At 33.8% G+C, this 15,280-nt stretch overlaps 2 protein-coding genes across 4 annotated transcripts in view; one reads left to right on the top strand and one right to left on the bottom strand.

The window, feature by feature from the left end:
* LOC106138752 (uncharacterized) overlaps positions 1 to 1,400 on the bottom strand; it is a 41,078-nt gene extending 39,678 nt beyond the window's left edge. The window contains exons 1-2 of one of the 2 annotated variants that reach the window (XM_060950336.1): positions 1,208 to 1,400; positions 77 to 112 (exon numbers count right to left, since the gene is read on the bottom strand). In XM_060950336.1, coding sequence (XP_060806319.1) covers positions 77 to 112; positions 1,208 to 1,319 — 148 coding nt within the window. In that variant the 5' untranslated portion in view covers positions 1,320 to 1,400. The remainder of the gene's footprint in view (positions 1 to 76; positions 113 to 1,207) is intronic. The other variant, XM_060950337.1, reaches the window with a different exon arrangement.
* Positions 1,401 to 4,110: 2,710 nt separating this feature from the next.
* LOC106138742 (uncharacterized) lies at positions 4,111 to 11,582 on the top strand. 2 transcript variants are annotated; one of them, XM_013340011.2, is made up of 8 exons: positions 4,111 to 4,337; positions 4,433 to 4,544; positions 4,728 to 4,816; positions 4,904 to 4,936; positions 5,187 to 5,310; positions 5,443 to 6,210; positions 6,299 to 6,445; positions 7,472 to 11,582. In XM_013340011.2, the coding sequence occupies exons 1-6, from the start codon at positions 4,280 to 4,282 to the stop codon at positions 5,588 to 5,590; spliced, it is 564 nt and encodes a 187-aa protein (XP_013195465.1). In that variant the 5' UTR covers positions 4,111 to 4,279; the 3' UTR covers positions 5,591 to 6,210; positions 6,299 to 6,445; positions 7,472 to 11,582. The 2 variants fall into 2 exon arrangements, with proteins under 2 accessions (XP_013195465.1, XP_060806208.1); XM_060950225.1 differs by lacking the exons at positions 6,299 to 6,445; positions 7,472 to 11,582 and having other exon boundaries at positions 4,728 to 4,812; positions 5,443 to 5,572.
* The last annotated feature ends 3,698 nt before the right edge of the window (positions 11,583 to 15,280 follow it).

Raw genomic sequence — 15,280 nt, 5'->3', positions numbered from 1 at the left:
TTGCCAATTAGAACATTTTGTCACCACCACCAATTAGGTACCTACATGCATTCTTTTTAATTAGGAAAGTACTTACAAAAGTAGGATGTCGGCAGTTGTAGGTCAGAGTTATCTGAAAGAATTTGTGCAAGGTATTGACACTACTTAATATGTGCACAAGCAAGCCAAATGGCCGAATCAACTGCCTACAAAAAGAAATTAATGCTGGCCACTCTTATAAAAACTTTTTAATAGTTTGTAGCCAGTAAAAAACAAAAAGGTAAGGCAATGGCTCCACTAGTGTCATGTGTATCACTTGTGTGTCAAAAAAAATACATTGTAACAATGGCCAGTATAATCATAATTAAATTACTGGCTGAAAAAAGAACAATTTAAAGAATTAACTGGTAAGGCATTTAGGATAGAAATTGGTAATTCAAAGCATTTTTTTTTTTAATTATGAATGTTGCCCTATTCTTAATTTTTGTTAAACATTTACTTATAAGTCAAAACTCAAAATCCATGCTACATTCCTATGATTATTTAAAAAAATATTTAAAAAAAAAAACTGTTAATTTTGTGACTTGTTAATAAAAAACTTATTTTTTATGTACAGACTATGTTGAGTCTTAGTAAAATAAACCACTTTGAGCAAGCATGTTTTCAATATAACTTAATTAAACCATAGACCAAAAAAAAATTGTTATTTTGAACCATTCCCAAGCTTTGAATAAAGCTATTGACTTTTTAATACTAGCAACCTGGCTTTCCCAGACTGAAAAATCTTTAGCATCAATCTCTTAAATAAACCCCTTTTTTTAATTATTGTTATTTCTGATAGACAGAATAGCAGACAAACATACAACTGTATACTTCAGACTGTATACAACAAAGTAATATTTTAAGGTCCTAATTCAAACTTATCAGTTACTAGCTTTTACCCCCAGTTTCGCCTATGCAAAATTTGAGCCCCCTACAATAGAATGCATGACTACTAACAACTAAATTTTTCGCAAATCCCAAGTAGGTATTGTTTTCACTTGGATGCAAGGTATAACCCTATATCCTTCTCAAAATTTTAAGTAATGCAGTTTCTAGAAGATTGGTTTAGCGGATAACAAGGTAACTAACAAACAAATTAATTTTCGCTTTTATAATATTAATTAATTTTCGCTTTTATAATATTAGTAACGATATAGTTGGGACTGAATTGAATTGAAATACTTACAACTATAGAAGTAGCCCCAGTTTGGCAAGCCTACGGCTATCGCTCCCACTATGAAGCACACAAAACCGAGGACGACCACAGCTATGGAATACAGCGCTTTATTGTTAGCCATCGCTGCATGACTCAGCCGACTTCGTGGGATCTACTACACGACATCAGGAACGGGTTACGGCACTTTGGAGACTTGATTGTGACATCTGTAGAAAAAGATTTCAGTTATTGGTAAGAGAGATAGGTATATTATATAACCAGAAATATCTTTGATGTATAAGTTGACTGTGAGATTTACAGAAGCGAGAGATTCATAACTACAATATATTGTTTGAATCCTGACTGATACATGAGCTTCAGAGATTGAATAGTTCAGTAACTCATCTTGAAAATTAATTTTGATTAAAATTTGTATCGGTCAGACCTATTTCAACTTTAAACGTGGGCCAATCAGTTTTGTTAAATTACATTTTTGTGTTTAATGAATGACTGAGTTGAGTATTTTGGCTTAACATACATAAAGATGCTTTCAAGCTTGCATACGATTATGACTTTTCCTGGATGTTTAAAGTTTAAACATTTATGGATGAATACATTATGAATTCAAACAACTAAAAAAAAATTTTTTAGGCGCCCCAAAGGTACCTAACAAAATGCGAACAGGTACACAATCATCGCGTGCTTTCGATAATATCTTGTTTTTCGGCGATTGTGCTAATGTTGCAAATCAAAACGACTACGAGTTCATTATATTGTTATTTAAACGTTCAAAACCGGTCCCAGGTCAACACGATATATGTTGAAACCGCCGTGGAATGCCAAAACAAAACACTTGCATTGATCAAGCAAGAACTTTGTTTTCAAAATATTCCTATTGGAAACTAGTACACATGATTCTAATAGAATTCTCACTAGAATCGCCAATGTAAAGGTTGTCGTAGCAATTAAAGAAAATACTGCAGATACATGAAAGAAACAGTTAAGTATAACGTAGTTAAGTTTTACACTCGCCTTGCAAAGTCGTCTTGAAGAAATCACACGGTGATCACTCAACTGTGCAATGCAATTTGAGACGGACAGAGACAATCGATATCATGAAATGTGCAATTGCAATAAAACAACATCTCTTTTTTCACATTGACACAATGAAAGAAAATACTTTTGTTCACGTGAATGCACAAAAGTTCACTCGCGATACGAAATTTATATTTCGGCTCGGTACACTTTATGGAAATAGTGTGTATTGGAATGTTTTTTAAGTTATAAATATTAACCAGAAAAAGTTAAGGAATTCATACAGGAAGTTTAAAAGATCACATTCACTGTAGTAGAACACTACCAAAATTACAAAAAAGCCAACCAAAGTTATGTTAAGCGGCGAGCGACACGTACGCGTTCGGTAAATAAACTGGTTTTTTGACTTCAATTTCTGTTGATTCGAGTTGAGCGGGCACGACACGAAACGATGCAGTGAGGCGAGGCGCCGCAGCGGTTGGTTGGTGTATCTTTGTGATGAACATGCTATATCTATCTTGCTCTTTTATGAGTTGACGTGCCATAGTATGAGCGAGTAAAAATAAATTTCGTAACCTTAAGACACATGACATTGACATGACATCTTGCGCGACATTTACGAAGACAGTATTGCCTGCTCAAAATTATTAAATCAGCTTTAATTGATGCTATACTAAATCTTGGATTATCTCAGTAAATAGATAAACAATAGTTAGGTACCTAGTTAAGTTTTTTATCATTATCAGTATCAGATGGCATATTTATGAACGTTAATTAAACATATGTCTTATCTTTCCTCCCACTCTCTCTATCTTTAAAAAATCTAAAGAGAGATAAGTTAAGACGTATATTTGTCCCTGCAGAAAATATGCACTCTACACAAAGGTAGTGATTACATAGGTACTCTTTGCTTTATTCTATACCTTAATGTGTGTTGTTTAAAATGTTAACGATTACCCATGAAAATTATATTAGTCTTGTATTGTAGTAATGTACTGGTTAAAATCCACACGTATCTAGCCTTTGTCCTTTACAATCCTGAACGTGGCCCTTCGATCTTTTTGAGAGCGTCGGCTATGTCTACTCCGTAATGAAAAAATACGTGATTATGTGTATGTATGTTCAGTATGTCCCTTACGTGGTAGTCAAAGCTAATATTCACAAGACTTGAAGGCACTATTTAGTTGAGTGGCATATTATTATTAATTGATATTTAAAGTTACTGACAGGTTGCTCCTTCCATACGTACATCACTTAAATCCTCGACCGGTTACATTATCTCCTTTCTAGAGAGGAGACCGGGGTGCGCCTGAAGGAGTCACGTCACACGACTCCCATCTGACCTCCGCCTTACCTTCCTTCCTAACCTTACTTTCACATATTGGATCATGGTAACACATTCATTCTGAATGTGCAGTTTTCCTTAGAATGTTTTCCATCACCGTGTTAGCACTCAAACAAATGTAGGTACATCACTCAGAAAACAATCCCTGGTACATGGTCGACGTAAAATTTGAACCACACTTTATTGTTGGGCAATTTAGCCGGGTACCTTGACCGTTCGACCACCGACGCTCCACTTTAATAAAGACCTGTCAATTCATAAGCCTTTGACTTTTACAATATATATCAGAGGAGAAGCAAATGGCACATACTCTGTTTCTTTCGCCTTAATTATCGGATCCTCAGCCATTCAGTATGCCTCGGAGGTATAGATAGGTACTTCAGTTCCACTTTTGACTGATTTAACTATTTTAGCACTTAGTAAAAAGGCTTCTCACGGTTAAATTCTATGATTAGAAATAACATTGAGAACACAAACTTCTGTGCGACTGTGGCCAACGAGGTCAATCTATTTCGGTATAACGTTTTAGCAGAGCAAAACTAGTTCAATCACATTGCAAATGTGACGTTAAACTGTTCTATTTCGTTAGTTTACTACTAACCTAATTTTTCTATATTTTTTCGTAATTAATATCATTCAAAAAAAGTGTTGTTATCAAAATATTTCATTTTTATAAGCGCGCTATTTGAAAACTATCACTGGCCACTAGACAACTGTCTACAATGGTTACCGAAAATAGAATAATGTTGATAATTTTCGTACACGTTTTTTTAACTATCGGTAAGTAAGTTTGTTCATTTTTATCATCGCTAGATAAATATGTATGGACATTGGTATAGACTTGATGTTTATGTTTTTTTATATATTATTTATAGCCAGTGCAGAGAATTTTGATGTTGATTTGGAAACAAAGACTACTGAATGCGGTTTAGATGGAGATTGTTTATCTACTTCTGTCAATTGCAGTTCCAAATGCGGTTGTGATGAGTATGACTTAAATTATTATATTTTACTTTCAAATTTACCCACATCAAAGCCTAAATAAAAAAGTGGAATTTAATATAAATAGTAATTCACAGATTTTACACATTAATATTTTTTTAAATATATTTAAAAATAAGAACATATGTACGTCATCAGCGGATACTTAATAAAAGATTTTTTTTTCAGAGCTTATTATTACAATGAAACAATTAAACAATGCGTTTTGAATGTTAAACACTTGATGAAGGCAGAAATAACAATTTACGATCCCGTAGGTACTAAATAGCAGTTACTAAGTTCATTTGCTGTTATACGCAATTGTTCATTATATATCTATACAAAAACTATTTTCTTTTTTGTAGACCCAAGTGCCGCCAACGACAATAGTATGGCAGGTTTGTTTGAAATATAATTTATTAGTAAAAATACTTACAATTATTAATAATGCTTGTATTTTATTAATCACTAAATACATTTTCTAAAAAGACGATCCATCAATCAGTTAATATTTTAGATATCGCGAACATTCAGACACCGAATGTTTTTATGTGAAGGATAGATCTTGCAGTGAATGTTTGCCTCGAAGATTGCCTTGGAATCCGAATAATTTGTGAATCAGTTTTATTACTTACATGTCTTTTTCAGCACACATTCGAAGATACGCCGATAAGGTTTTTAGAGGAATAAGTGTCGCTGTTGCACTTTTCGGAGCATGTGCATTGGTATGCGTTATTTCTGCGTGCACTTACTGTTGTCGAATAAATTACACGTAAGTTATAGTTACGATTTTTTATACAAACCTCTGTAAAGATAAAGTTATATTTATTTAAAATGACAGTTCTAAAATTGTCGCAAATTTTTATTCTACGGTTGTAGTTTAAAGTAAATTTAATTTTAACAGAGATCGGAGTTTGAAAGGTGACGTGAAAGCTTTGTCCAAAAAGCTGCAGAGGGATCATAAAATTCAAAAGCCGGCCAAAGTTCCACGTAAAGCTGAAGCAGAAAGTTGTAATGTTGTCGTAGAAGATGCTGGTGTTTTCGTGTGTTAAATAATAAGACAAATGTATAGAGAGAAATACAGATTGAGACAGCTGAAAACCTTGTATCTTTGTATTACCTTTCTCCTCATGGTGTTTGACCTTTCACATACTACGGTCCTGGAATGCATAAGTCTGGTCTACATTAGAAAAAAATCTTTAAATACAAACGTAATAAATGTAGTAAGCTTCATTTTGTTTATATTCAATATTTTGAATTGCAGATTGTTTAATTAATTCTTGTTCTGTTATTCATGAACATTGAATGCAAATTGTATTGTCTTTCTACCACTTTGGCAAGCCTGAAAGCTGGACAGTGAGAGAATTTATGACTATATTGCTTTTTACGTTCGTGAATAAACCCATTTCGTTCCTTTTCCTTCTTAGGATGGCTTTGACATTAAGATATTGGCAGTGAAGTTTTATTCTGTGGCACTGACTGACATGCGTCTGATACTTTGTAAACACTGTCAATGTCAATCAGTAAAATTATTTTTCTCCATTAATTAAAATTGTGAAAGATTGTTTGTGTTGTAAATAAAATTGGATTGATGAATAAATTTTGCGACGGTATCTTCTTTCGCAGATTCTCTTATTTTCTGCCCATCAAATAATCCTAAAATCTCAAATAAGTAAGTGAAATTTCTTGATTAAAATAAAATGACGTTCATTTGTTTTTATTTGTGTTTAATTAACGCGCTTGTACATTAAAATTTTCAGGTCTCAGATATTTAAAACTTTTAACAATCGATATTCAACGGAGTAAATGATGGAATTTACTCTGATGGACTTAGTTTTGGCTACTATGGGAGTCCTGGTCACAATGGCTCTTATATGCTGTTTGTGCTGTTTATCAATGAAATTCAGGTAACTATTGAACATATTTATATTTTAGACAAGTGATTACAGCCGTATAGGTGGTGTAGTTCCCGGTACCAATAGAAAATTATCACTTTATTGTTAACCAAAGCAAATATTAACTTAAAACATAAGAAAGCCTTGCACATCTAGGCGACTGGATTTGTACTATTTATAAAAAAAATACATACATACATACATACATACAATCACGCCTCTTTCCCGGAGGGGTAGGCAGAGACTACCTCTTTCCACTTGCCACGATCTCTGCATACTTCTTTCGCTTCGTCCACATTCATAACTCTCTTCATACAAGCTCGGCGGTTTCGGGTACTTTTGACCTGACCCTTTACCAGGACGTCCTTAATTTGATCAAGATACGTTCGTCTAGGTCTTCCCACTCCGACCTTTCCCTCCACACTCTCCTTGTATATCTGCTTAGTCAACCTGCTTTCATTCATCCTCTCCACATGACCGAACCATCTTAACATACCCTTTTCTATTCCTGTAACTACATCTTCTTTCACATCACAACATTCCCTTATCACGCTGTTCCTTATCCTGTCACTCAATTTCACACCCATCATACTCCTTAACGCTCTCATTTCCACTGCATTTATTCTGCTTTCATGCTTCTTTTGCCATACCCAACTTTCACTCCCATACATTAATGTCGGGACCAACACGCCCCTGTGCACAGCCAGTCGAGCCTTTTTGGATAGTTTCTGACTGCTCATAAAGGCATGCAAAGCTCCATTCACCATGTTCCCCGCGTTCACTCTCCTTTCAATATCACTATCATACTTGCCATCTGATGTAAACTTTGATCCTAGATATACAAACTCTTTCACTTGCTCCACTTTTTCTCCTCCAATCAAAATATTACATGCTGTCATTTCTTTCTCCATTTCAAAAACCAGTGTTTTAGTTTTACTTACGTTCACTTTCATTCCTTTCTCTTTAATATAAAAAAAATACAAGTATTAAATGCGCACACAATTTATCTGTTACCAATATATTTTCAATCAATTCCAGTGACCTCAGAATGAAGTGTTACATCATTGAAACAGCGAAGAAGCGTGGCATCAAAGTGGATCCGGACAAACTAGACCCCAAGCGCAACTGTCGCTCCCCCCTGGCCAACGAAAACTGTACCATAATGGTGCCAGATGTTGGAATAATCCTTTAGCTCGTAAAGAAATGGTAATGTAAAATTTCCGGTTTGATCCTGTTAAAAGCCATTGGCTACGATTATGGGTTAATGGCACTATAAAAAGTTTTGAAAGACATTTAAAGAATGAAACTTCAAAAACCATCTTTCTCAGCTCTGCTTTTTTCGGTTGCACTCAACTGCAGTGCTTTGGGGCCCGGGGTTCGCCTTCTCTTTGTTTTCGGTGACGTCAATAAAGACTCGAAAACATGTTTTGTGGGAAATGGTAGTATATAGTAAAATAATTTTATGAGTACTTATCTCAAATGTTGACCAGTATTTTTTCACTCTTGCTTGTAATATGAGTGTGGTCAATAATATGGTTTTGTCCACCAGTGTGTGTTGCCAGCGACGTGAGCTTTAAACATCCAAAATGTGGTCAATCTTATATCCCTGGTCCAAAATTAAGAAATGTATGCACAAATAGTTTTCTAGTAGCTTTGTAGTCAAAATATATTTAATATGACCTCAACTTTATTACCTTAAATAAAAAAACTTTGTTGTTATACCATGTGAAATGGGGTTATTTCTAGTCAAAAGGTTTTTAGTGCAGTAGCCATAGTATAGACTAATAAAATGTAATTTTTTTTAATTTATTTATTTATTACTTTTAAAAGTTACAGTTGGGACTTTTACTACACAATACTTAAATAGTATTTTTCAATTTTTAGTTCAGTACACTAGTACTAGGCCTTAGTATCAAGTAACTGATAAAAAACTATATACTCTCTTTACTCTTATACCATGTGAAATGGCATTATTTTCTAATCGAAAGCTTTTTGTAAAAATATGTAATGTTTTTCCCAAATTATTATTGTTAAGTGTGTAGTTTTAAGAAGTATTACGACAAAGTTCCTAAGTATTTATAGATTTTCATAAATTAAGAATACTGTGGCATATTTTATCTCTACATTATAACATCTTAATCATCATTGCTTTTAAATAATATCTGTGAATTTTGGTAGAAAATTTGATCCACTTGTCCCATCTTTATCCGTATGGGTATTTCTTAAATTATATGTAAGTAATAAATATACATATATAAAATAGAAATTTTCGCAATAATAGCCTATGTTCTCCCTCATCTTCGTACAAAATGTCATCAAAATCGGTTCAGTGACAGATTTATTTTCGCATTTAATACTATTAGTAGCGATAGTGGTAATTCCATTATAAAGCTATCTATCGTATAAACGTCGAAAGCTGCGTGATTATATACATGTGTATTATCATGGTAAAATTAAGAAATGTAAAAAAGGCGGCCTTAGCAAAGCAATTTGATGAAAATTAGAATGCTGTTATTGTTGACGAAATAAATGATTTCAATACATTGAAAAATTATGTTAAAATATGCTTAAAGAATTTTTGCAAGCAGCGTACATTACAGAGTGAAAAAAGATAACTAACTATATGGTTATCGGCAGTGTAGAATAGGGCACTAGTTGTAGAAGGCGACTGAGGGACAAATCTGCAACAATTCCTATTCTACACTTCAGGAAACCGTATACATCAAATTTATTTACTTTTTATACAACGTTAAAGTGCTAATAATAAAAGAGTATAGTGGTGATGAACATAGTAATCTGTGTTCTACGTTTATCGGCGTTTATGGGAGAAACTTCCGATAGTTTTTTTTTTAATTTATATGAACTTATGGTTCCAACTTTTTATAAAAGTGACATCAGCAGAACGCTCAATATGTATGGGATGACAAAATTTTTATTGAATTTTTCGCTCCATATTTCTTTTATAATTTAATCATATTAATGAACTTCAATTTGAAAATTTGAGCTTTTTATTAAGCCATCCCGTACATCTGAAGTTGAGTATCAACGTACAGTCAACCGCTTATCAAGTTACCCTATGACACGGCAATAGAAGCGAATTTGCTGTGAATTTGGGCAGGTCAATATGCCTTTGACCGTACTAGACAGAAATATAAGCAATCTCATAGTACCTTATTAGATGCGCTTGTATATATATATATATATATATATATAATGATCATCTTAAAAACAATTACTTATATGATGTAGAAAAATATTAATTAAGTAAATACATGATATAACGTGATTTTAAACTTTCGCTTTATACTATTTATAAAAAATACAGGTATTAAAAACGCGCGCGTAAAGTCCGAGATAAAATAAAGGAACGTCAGGTGCGTACGTTTGACTAATTACTGTATTGCTTGACCAAGATAAAATCATTATTTCATCTCGCTCATAAGCGATCCATTGAATTACTGGGAACAGTAATAAGGATGATTATCATCAGACAGGCAGTGCAATTGACAGTACGTTACTTATATTTTGTACTTATGAAAAAACAATTTACGAGTATGTATATTAAACTTAATTCGTATTGCAGTAAGGCAACTTAAGGAACTTAAGGAATAACTGCACCTAGTGCAAGGTTTTTTCTGGTAGCGAAAAACAGCGTCAACCAAGGGATTAATTTGGTATTCTTGTGTACAGATAGATAAGCGACCATAATAATATTTATCTTTGTTTAATTTTATATATAAATTTACGATTTGTTTTTTACAATGTACGTATGTATATCACTTGGCATACTAAGCAATACCAAGTATACGTATCTGTACGATAGAACAATATGAATAAAATGATCTCATGTGCCAACTTTTAAGCAGACAGAAGTTACCAATTTAGCAATTAATGTAGGCCAATCTGAGATTACACCTACCTTCCTATTGTACATAATAACTAGCAATTGTAGCAGAGAGAATATGTAATGGACCAGAATTTCCGATTTCGTAATTAATATAAGACTTTTAGACCTAGTGTTCAATTCGTAAATTTAATATTTCTTAGTTTTAGAATATTTATGCCTGAAATATTGTTAGTCTTTAATTATAAGGAATGGTAGAATTCTATAAATCTATGATATTTAGAACATGATAGTCTGATGTCGCCTTCGAATTTCATATGGTATTTTTGTGTATTTCTTTTGCTGTGATCTTTGTTTTAAGGTTACCATTTTGATGTATTAAGTATATTTAAAAGCAGGTTTTTCCTATTCTTCTTTTATTATTTGCTATTGAATTTATTTTAAATTTAATTTTACGGCAGTAGTTAAGATAATTTCTAAATTGCTGTACTACTAGGTGTACGTAAGTACCTATATTCTTTATAAAAAGTAACAAAGAAATAATAAAAGTATATAAAAACGCGTTAATAATTTTAAAATATTCGTTTTTTTTGTTTTAATTTTACAGGTTTTCTATGCAATAGAAATGTTTAGAATTTAAACGTATAAACTTTTATAAAAAAAAATATTAGTAACGAGAAAAATTATGCGGCTGAATAATGTCGTCGTTTTTAGTAACGAATGGATAGAATCTTCTAGAAAAATAGTATTTTTTTTAAAATAAAATATAGAGTAGCGCACATCTGTGTATGCTCATTTTTAAACCAATGTTCGGCGGTTCTAAATACGAACGATTTTTAACTCGATAGTATCAATAAAACTGCTATGGGTCTAAAATTTAACCGATGAGTACGTGAAATGGAAACATATTTTTCCCAGGAGATAAAAAAAAAACATGTAATAGGAATCCGTGGGATATGCTCTAAAGTAATTAAGTTACTACTTATATACAAATCCAAAGATATGTTTAAAGATTCATTATCTTTTAGCTATTTCATTTTTATATATTTTTTTTATTTATCGAAAATGTATAAACCCTATGGTGTAATAAAAAGTGAGCTCGGAGTAATAAAAGCTAAAATTAAACTGAAATAAAGTTTATGGGAGATACATAAAGAATTATTAATCTAAAATTGCTTTTTTTTTAAAGTCTATGAAGAAGCTAGCCAGTCGTTCGTGTGTAGATCGCCTTAGAACGGGTACTGCCAATATGCCAATTGTGTGACTGAAAGAATTATTAATATTTATAGTAAATATTTTATAGTACTAACGAAATCTTCTAATTCAAATAAAGTATAATATTTGACTCTGTGTTTTATTATTTCTTTATCTGTCATCAAAAGTTGATTCATTCAGTCTACCCCGTAAGGGATATAGACGTGACGTGACCATATGTATGTAAAAGTTGATTCCGCTGAAGTGTCAGTGATGGAATGGGTAAGGTGCCCGATTAAAACATGTGTTGCGCATAAAGATACCAATGAATATTTTCGAAGATTCGATACTTTCGAAGATATGTATGTATGTGTAAGGTGAAAACATCGTGAGGAAACCTGCACATTCCCCTGAAAAGGTTGCGGAGGTCAGACGGGAGTCGCTTCGTGCATAAACCTGACACCCAATCCAGGATCATTGGTCAAAGGCTTACCCCTAGCTCCTCTTCGGAGTGGTGAGGATGCAACCGGGACTAAATCCAGGAAGAAGAAAGGTTGATTCCGCTGCGAATAACGATATGATAGATAAAGTATAAGAATACCTACTTTTCCCCTGAATATAAGTTTCCACGGGAATTACGGGTAATTCTGTCTTGTAGCCCCTAGACTCATAAAGAAGCAATATGTGGAATTTCAAGACTCTTATAAACAAAGGATATGACAATTATTAAGTGATGTTTGAAATATAGCTAATTATTAATAAAAAATAATAATTTAAATTTGTTTGGGCTGTATGTAGGTACGATGAAATGTCCGTTCCATGGTTTAAAAAAAATTACGACGCATTACTAGGAAAAAAAAAGAAACTATCTTTTCTCGAGTGTTTTATTAATTACCCGGCTGTTCTTGCTTGGGGCGTTTTGATTGGGGATTGAAAACGGGAGTAACGTCGGAAATTGGAAATCTCGCCCAGTAATAGAGAAACTCAAACATTCACGGCTCTACTGGACGCCATGTTGGATATTATGTTCTTGTTTCAGCGATGTATCTATGGGGAGTTAATTATTTTCTTTTTTTTTTCTATAAACTCATTAAAGAGTACCTTGATAGCTTATAACTCTAAGTTATACGTACAATTTTAATAAATAAGAAATACATTCAGTCAGAAAAGTATCGGGAATGGATTATTTATTTATGGTTCCAAATTCAAATTTTTGTTTTTTTGTTGTTGTTAGATTGGCACAACTGTTTTCCATTTTGGCGCGGAGTTTGAGTTGCATCTGTTGTTTACATTAAATACAGTGCTATTTTTAGTTATATCATATCTAGTGTGTATTGCTAATTTCATAATGGATAAAAACATCGAACAAAGAGTTTGTCTTAAATTTTGCATTGCCAATGGAATATCGTGTTCGGAATCACTGAAAATGTTACAGAAGGCTTACGGTGAATCGACTTTATCAAAAACTCGTGCTTATGAGTGGTACAAAGCGTTCAAAAGCGCTCGAGATGTGATGGAAGATTTGCCTCGCTCTGGTAGGCCATCAACGTCTGCAACTGAAGTTAACATCGCAAAAGTGAAGGAAATAGTGACTGAAAATCCTCATTCAACTTTGAGAGAGATAGCCACCGAACTTTCTGTATCTCACGAGTCGATCCGTACCATTTTAACTAATAATTTGGGTATGAAACATGTTGCCGCTCGGCTAGTCCCAAAAGACCTGAATTTTTTTCAAAAACTCAATCGCATGAGAGTCGCTGAGGACATGCTAGAACGAGTCAATTCCGACCCAACATTCATGAAACGCATTGTTACTGGTGACGAGACGTGGGTTTACGAGTTTGACATGCAAACTAGTCAACAAGCTTCGGAGTGGCGCCTTCCAACTGAACCGAAACCGAAAAAACCACGCCAAAGTCGTTCAAAAGTCAAAGTCATGTTGACTGTTTTCTTTGACTATCGCGGTGTTGTGCACTCGGAATTCTTGCCGGAAGGTCAAACGGTAAATAAGGAATATTATTTGAGTGTTATGCGGCGTTTAAGAGAGCAAATCCGACGAAAAAGGCCAGATTTGTGGAAAGAAAATTCTTGGATTTTGCACCATGATAATGCACCTTCGCACAAGGCCATCATTGTGAACGAATTTTTAACCAAACACTCAACAAATACCATCGAGCAACCACCATATTCACCAGATATGGCTCCAGCCGACTTTTTTCTTTTTCCTAAACTCAAATTACCACTTCGTGGCACCCGTTTTCAATCGGTAGAAGACATAAAAGAGAATTCGCGGCGAGAACTGACCTCAATTCCGGAAACAGCGTTTAAAAAATGTTTTAATGATTGGATTATTCGTTGGCGTAAGTGTATCGTTTCTAAAGGAGCATATTTTGAAGGTGATAAAATAAATTTGGATGAATAACAAACAGTTTGTGTATTATTGATCTTTTCCCGCTACTTTCTTGACAGAGTAGTAGAATAATCTTATACATACATATTACCACGTCTGTGTCCCTTACGGGGTAGACAGAGCTAAAAATCTTGAAGAGTCGGTCTGAGCCCGACTGAGGTGGCTTTGGGGTCTGCGTTGCCTATCGTGGTAGGTATAAATGCTGTTCTTCTTCCTGGAGAAAGTCTGGGTTACATCCTCACCTCCCGGTAGCACCCCACACCCAGTTTGACGTAAGTCTGATTTTCATACTAAGCTATTCCCCTTTGAACTGCAACCTTTTCAGAAGAACCTAACCTTTGTATCATAACCATCATCATAATTGACCACTTGTCTATTAATTGCATTTGTAAACATTTCATTGATGATATGCTATATAGACGGAGGGTAATGGGACACTACGTCTTCAAGTTTAAGCTCACAAACTCTGTAACATCACAATCTTCAACTTGGTCTTTCTGCACTAAACTCAATACATGTTACGTGGAACTTAGAATTACAGGTTTTAGATAACAGATATACGTAGATACATAAAAACGTTAGGGAGTTAGAAGCGAAACAAAAGAGCGTCTGTGGTGAAACCATTAAGGTGCCCGATTACATTTCGTTATGCGTATGGATATGGAGGCACAAGTTTGAATCCCTATCTTAGCTCGTTTAATATATCAATGACTTTTTATGAGTAATGTACACTAGTTTCAGTGATAACCGATGCTCTTAAGGTGACAGAAATATCGTGAGGTTCCCTTGCAATAGCTTGCAAACGTTGCGTAAGGGTACTTTTTTAAATTTACATTCGAATCCAATCGCAGTTTTTGATCACTAACTACAATACTCACAAACTTTCGTCTTTACAATATTAGTATGATCACCCATTTAATTTCTCGCTTCATCTTTTCTGATTTAAATTTTTGCACTTAGTTGAGAATTTAAATAGGTATTTAAATTTATCTATTGGTTTTGTGAAATGTATCTTCTTTTTTCCGTGATCTATAACTGAACTAAAGTTGAGCTGTTTTAGAGAGTTATATACTTAGTGGTTTCAACGGGGCTAAATCTATGTTTCAGTTCTGTTGACAAGCTCCGTGTCCTAATGCTGACACTTTAAGCATAAAACAAACAGACGCAATCATCTAAGTATATCAGTTTTTATAAAAATACTTGTAAATTTGGTCGATACAATAATAATGTTTCTCTATTATTGTAGATCTCTATTTTCCGAAATGAGAACTTAATGGAGAGACTGGTTATTCAGGGCCAGGTGAACACGCGACTGATCACCAACTCGCTGGACTGACCTGATCAAAAAAGCTACTGAGTCATGATCATGGTCAAGTGTACTCGCAACGTCTGTAATCGG

This window comes from Amyelois transitella, chromosome 21 (assembly GCF_032362555.1).
Source record: "Amyelois transitella isolate CPQ chromosome 21, ilAmyTran1.1, whole genome shotgun sequence".
Classification (NCBI taxonomy): domain Eukaryota; kingdom Metazoa; phylum Arthropoda; class Insecta; order Lepidoptera; family Pyralidae; genus Amyelois; species Amyelois transitella.
This window is presented reverse-complemented; position numbering and strand designations above follow the sequence as displayed.

Excerpts from the sequence above, each read along its gene's own strand:
- LOC106138742 (XM_013340011.2), top strand. The coding sequence starts at position 4,280 with ATGGTTACCGAAAATAGAATAATGTTGATAATTTTCGTACACGTTTTT. Across the intron at positions 4,817-4,903 it reads AACAATTTACGATCCCGTAG|ACCCAAGTGCCGCCAACGAC; the intron begins GTACTAAATAGC and ends TCTTTTTTGTAG. Across the intron at positions 5,311-5,442 it reads TGTTGTCGAATAAATTACAC|AGATCGGAGTTTGAAAGGTG; the intron begins GTAAGTTATAGT and ends TAATTTTAACAG.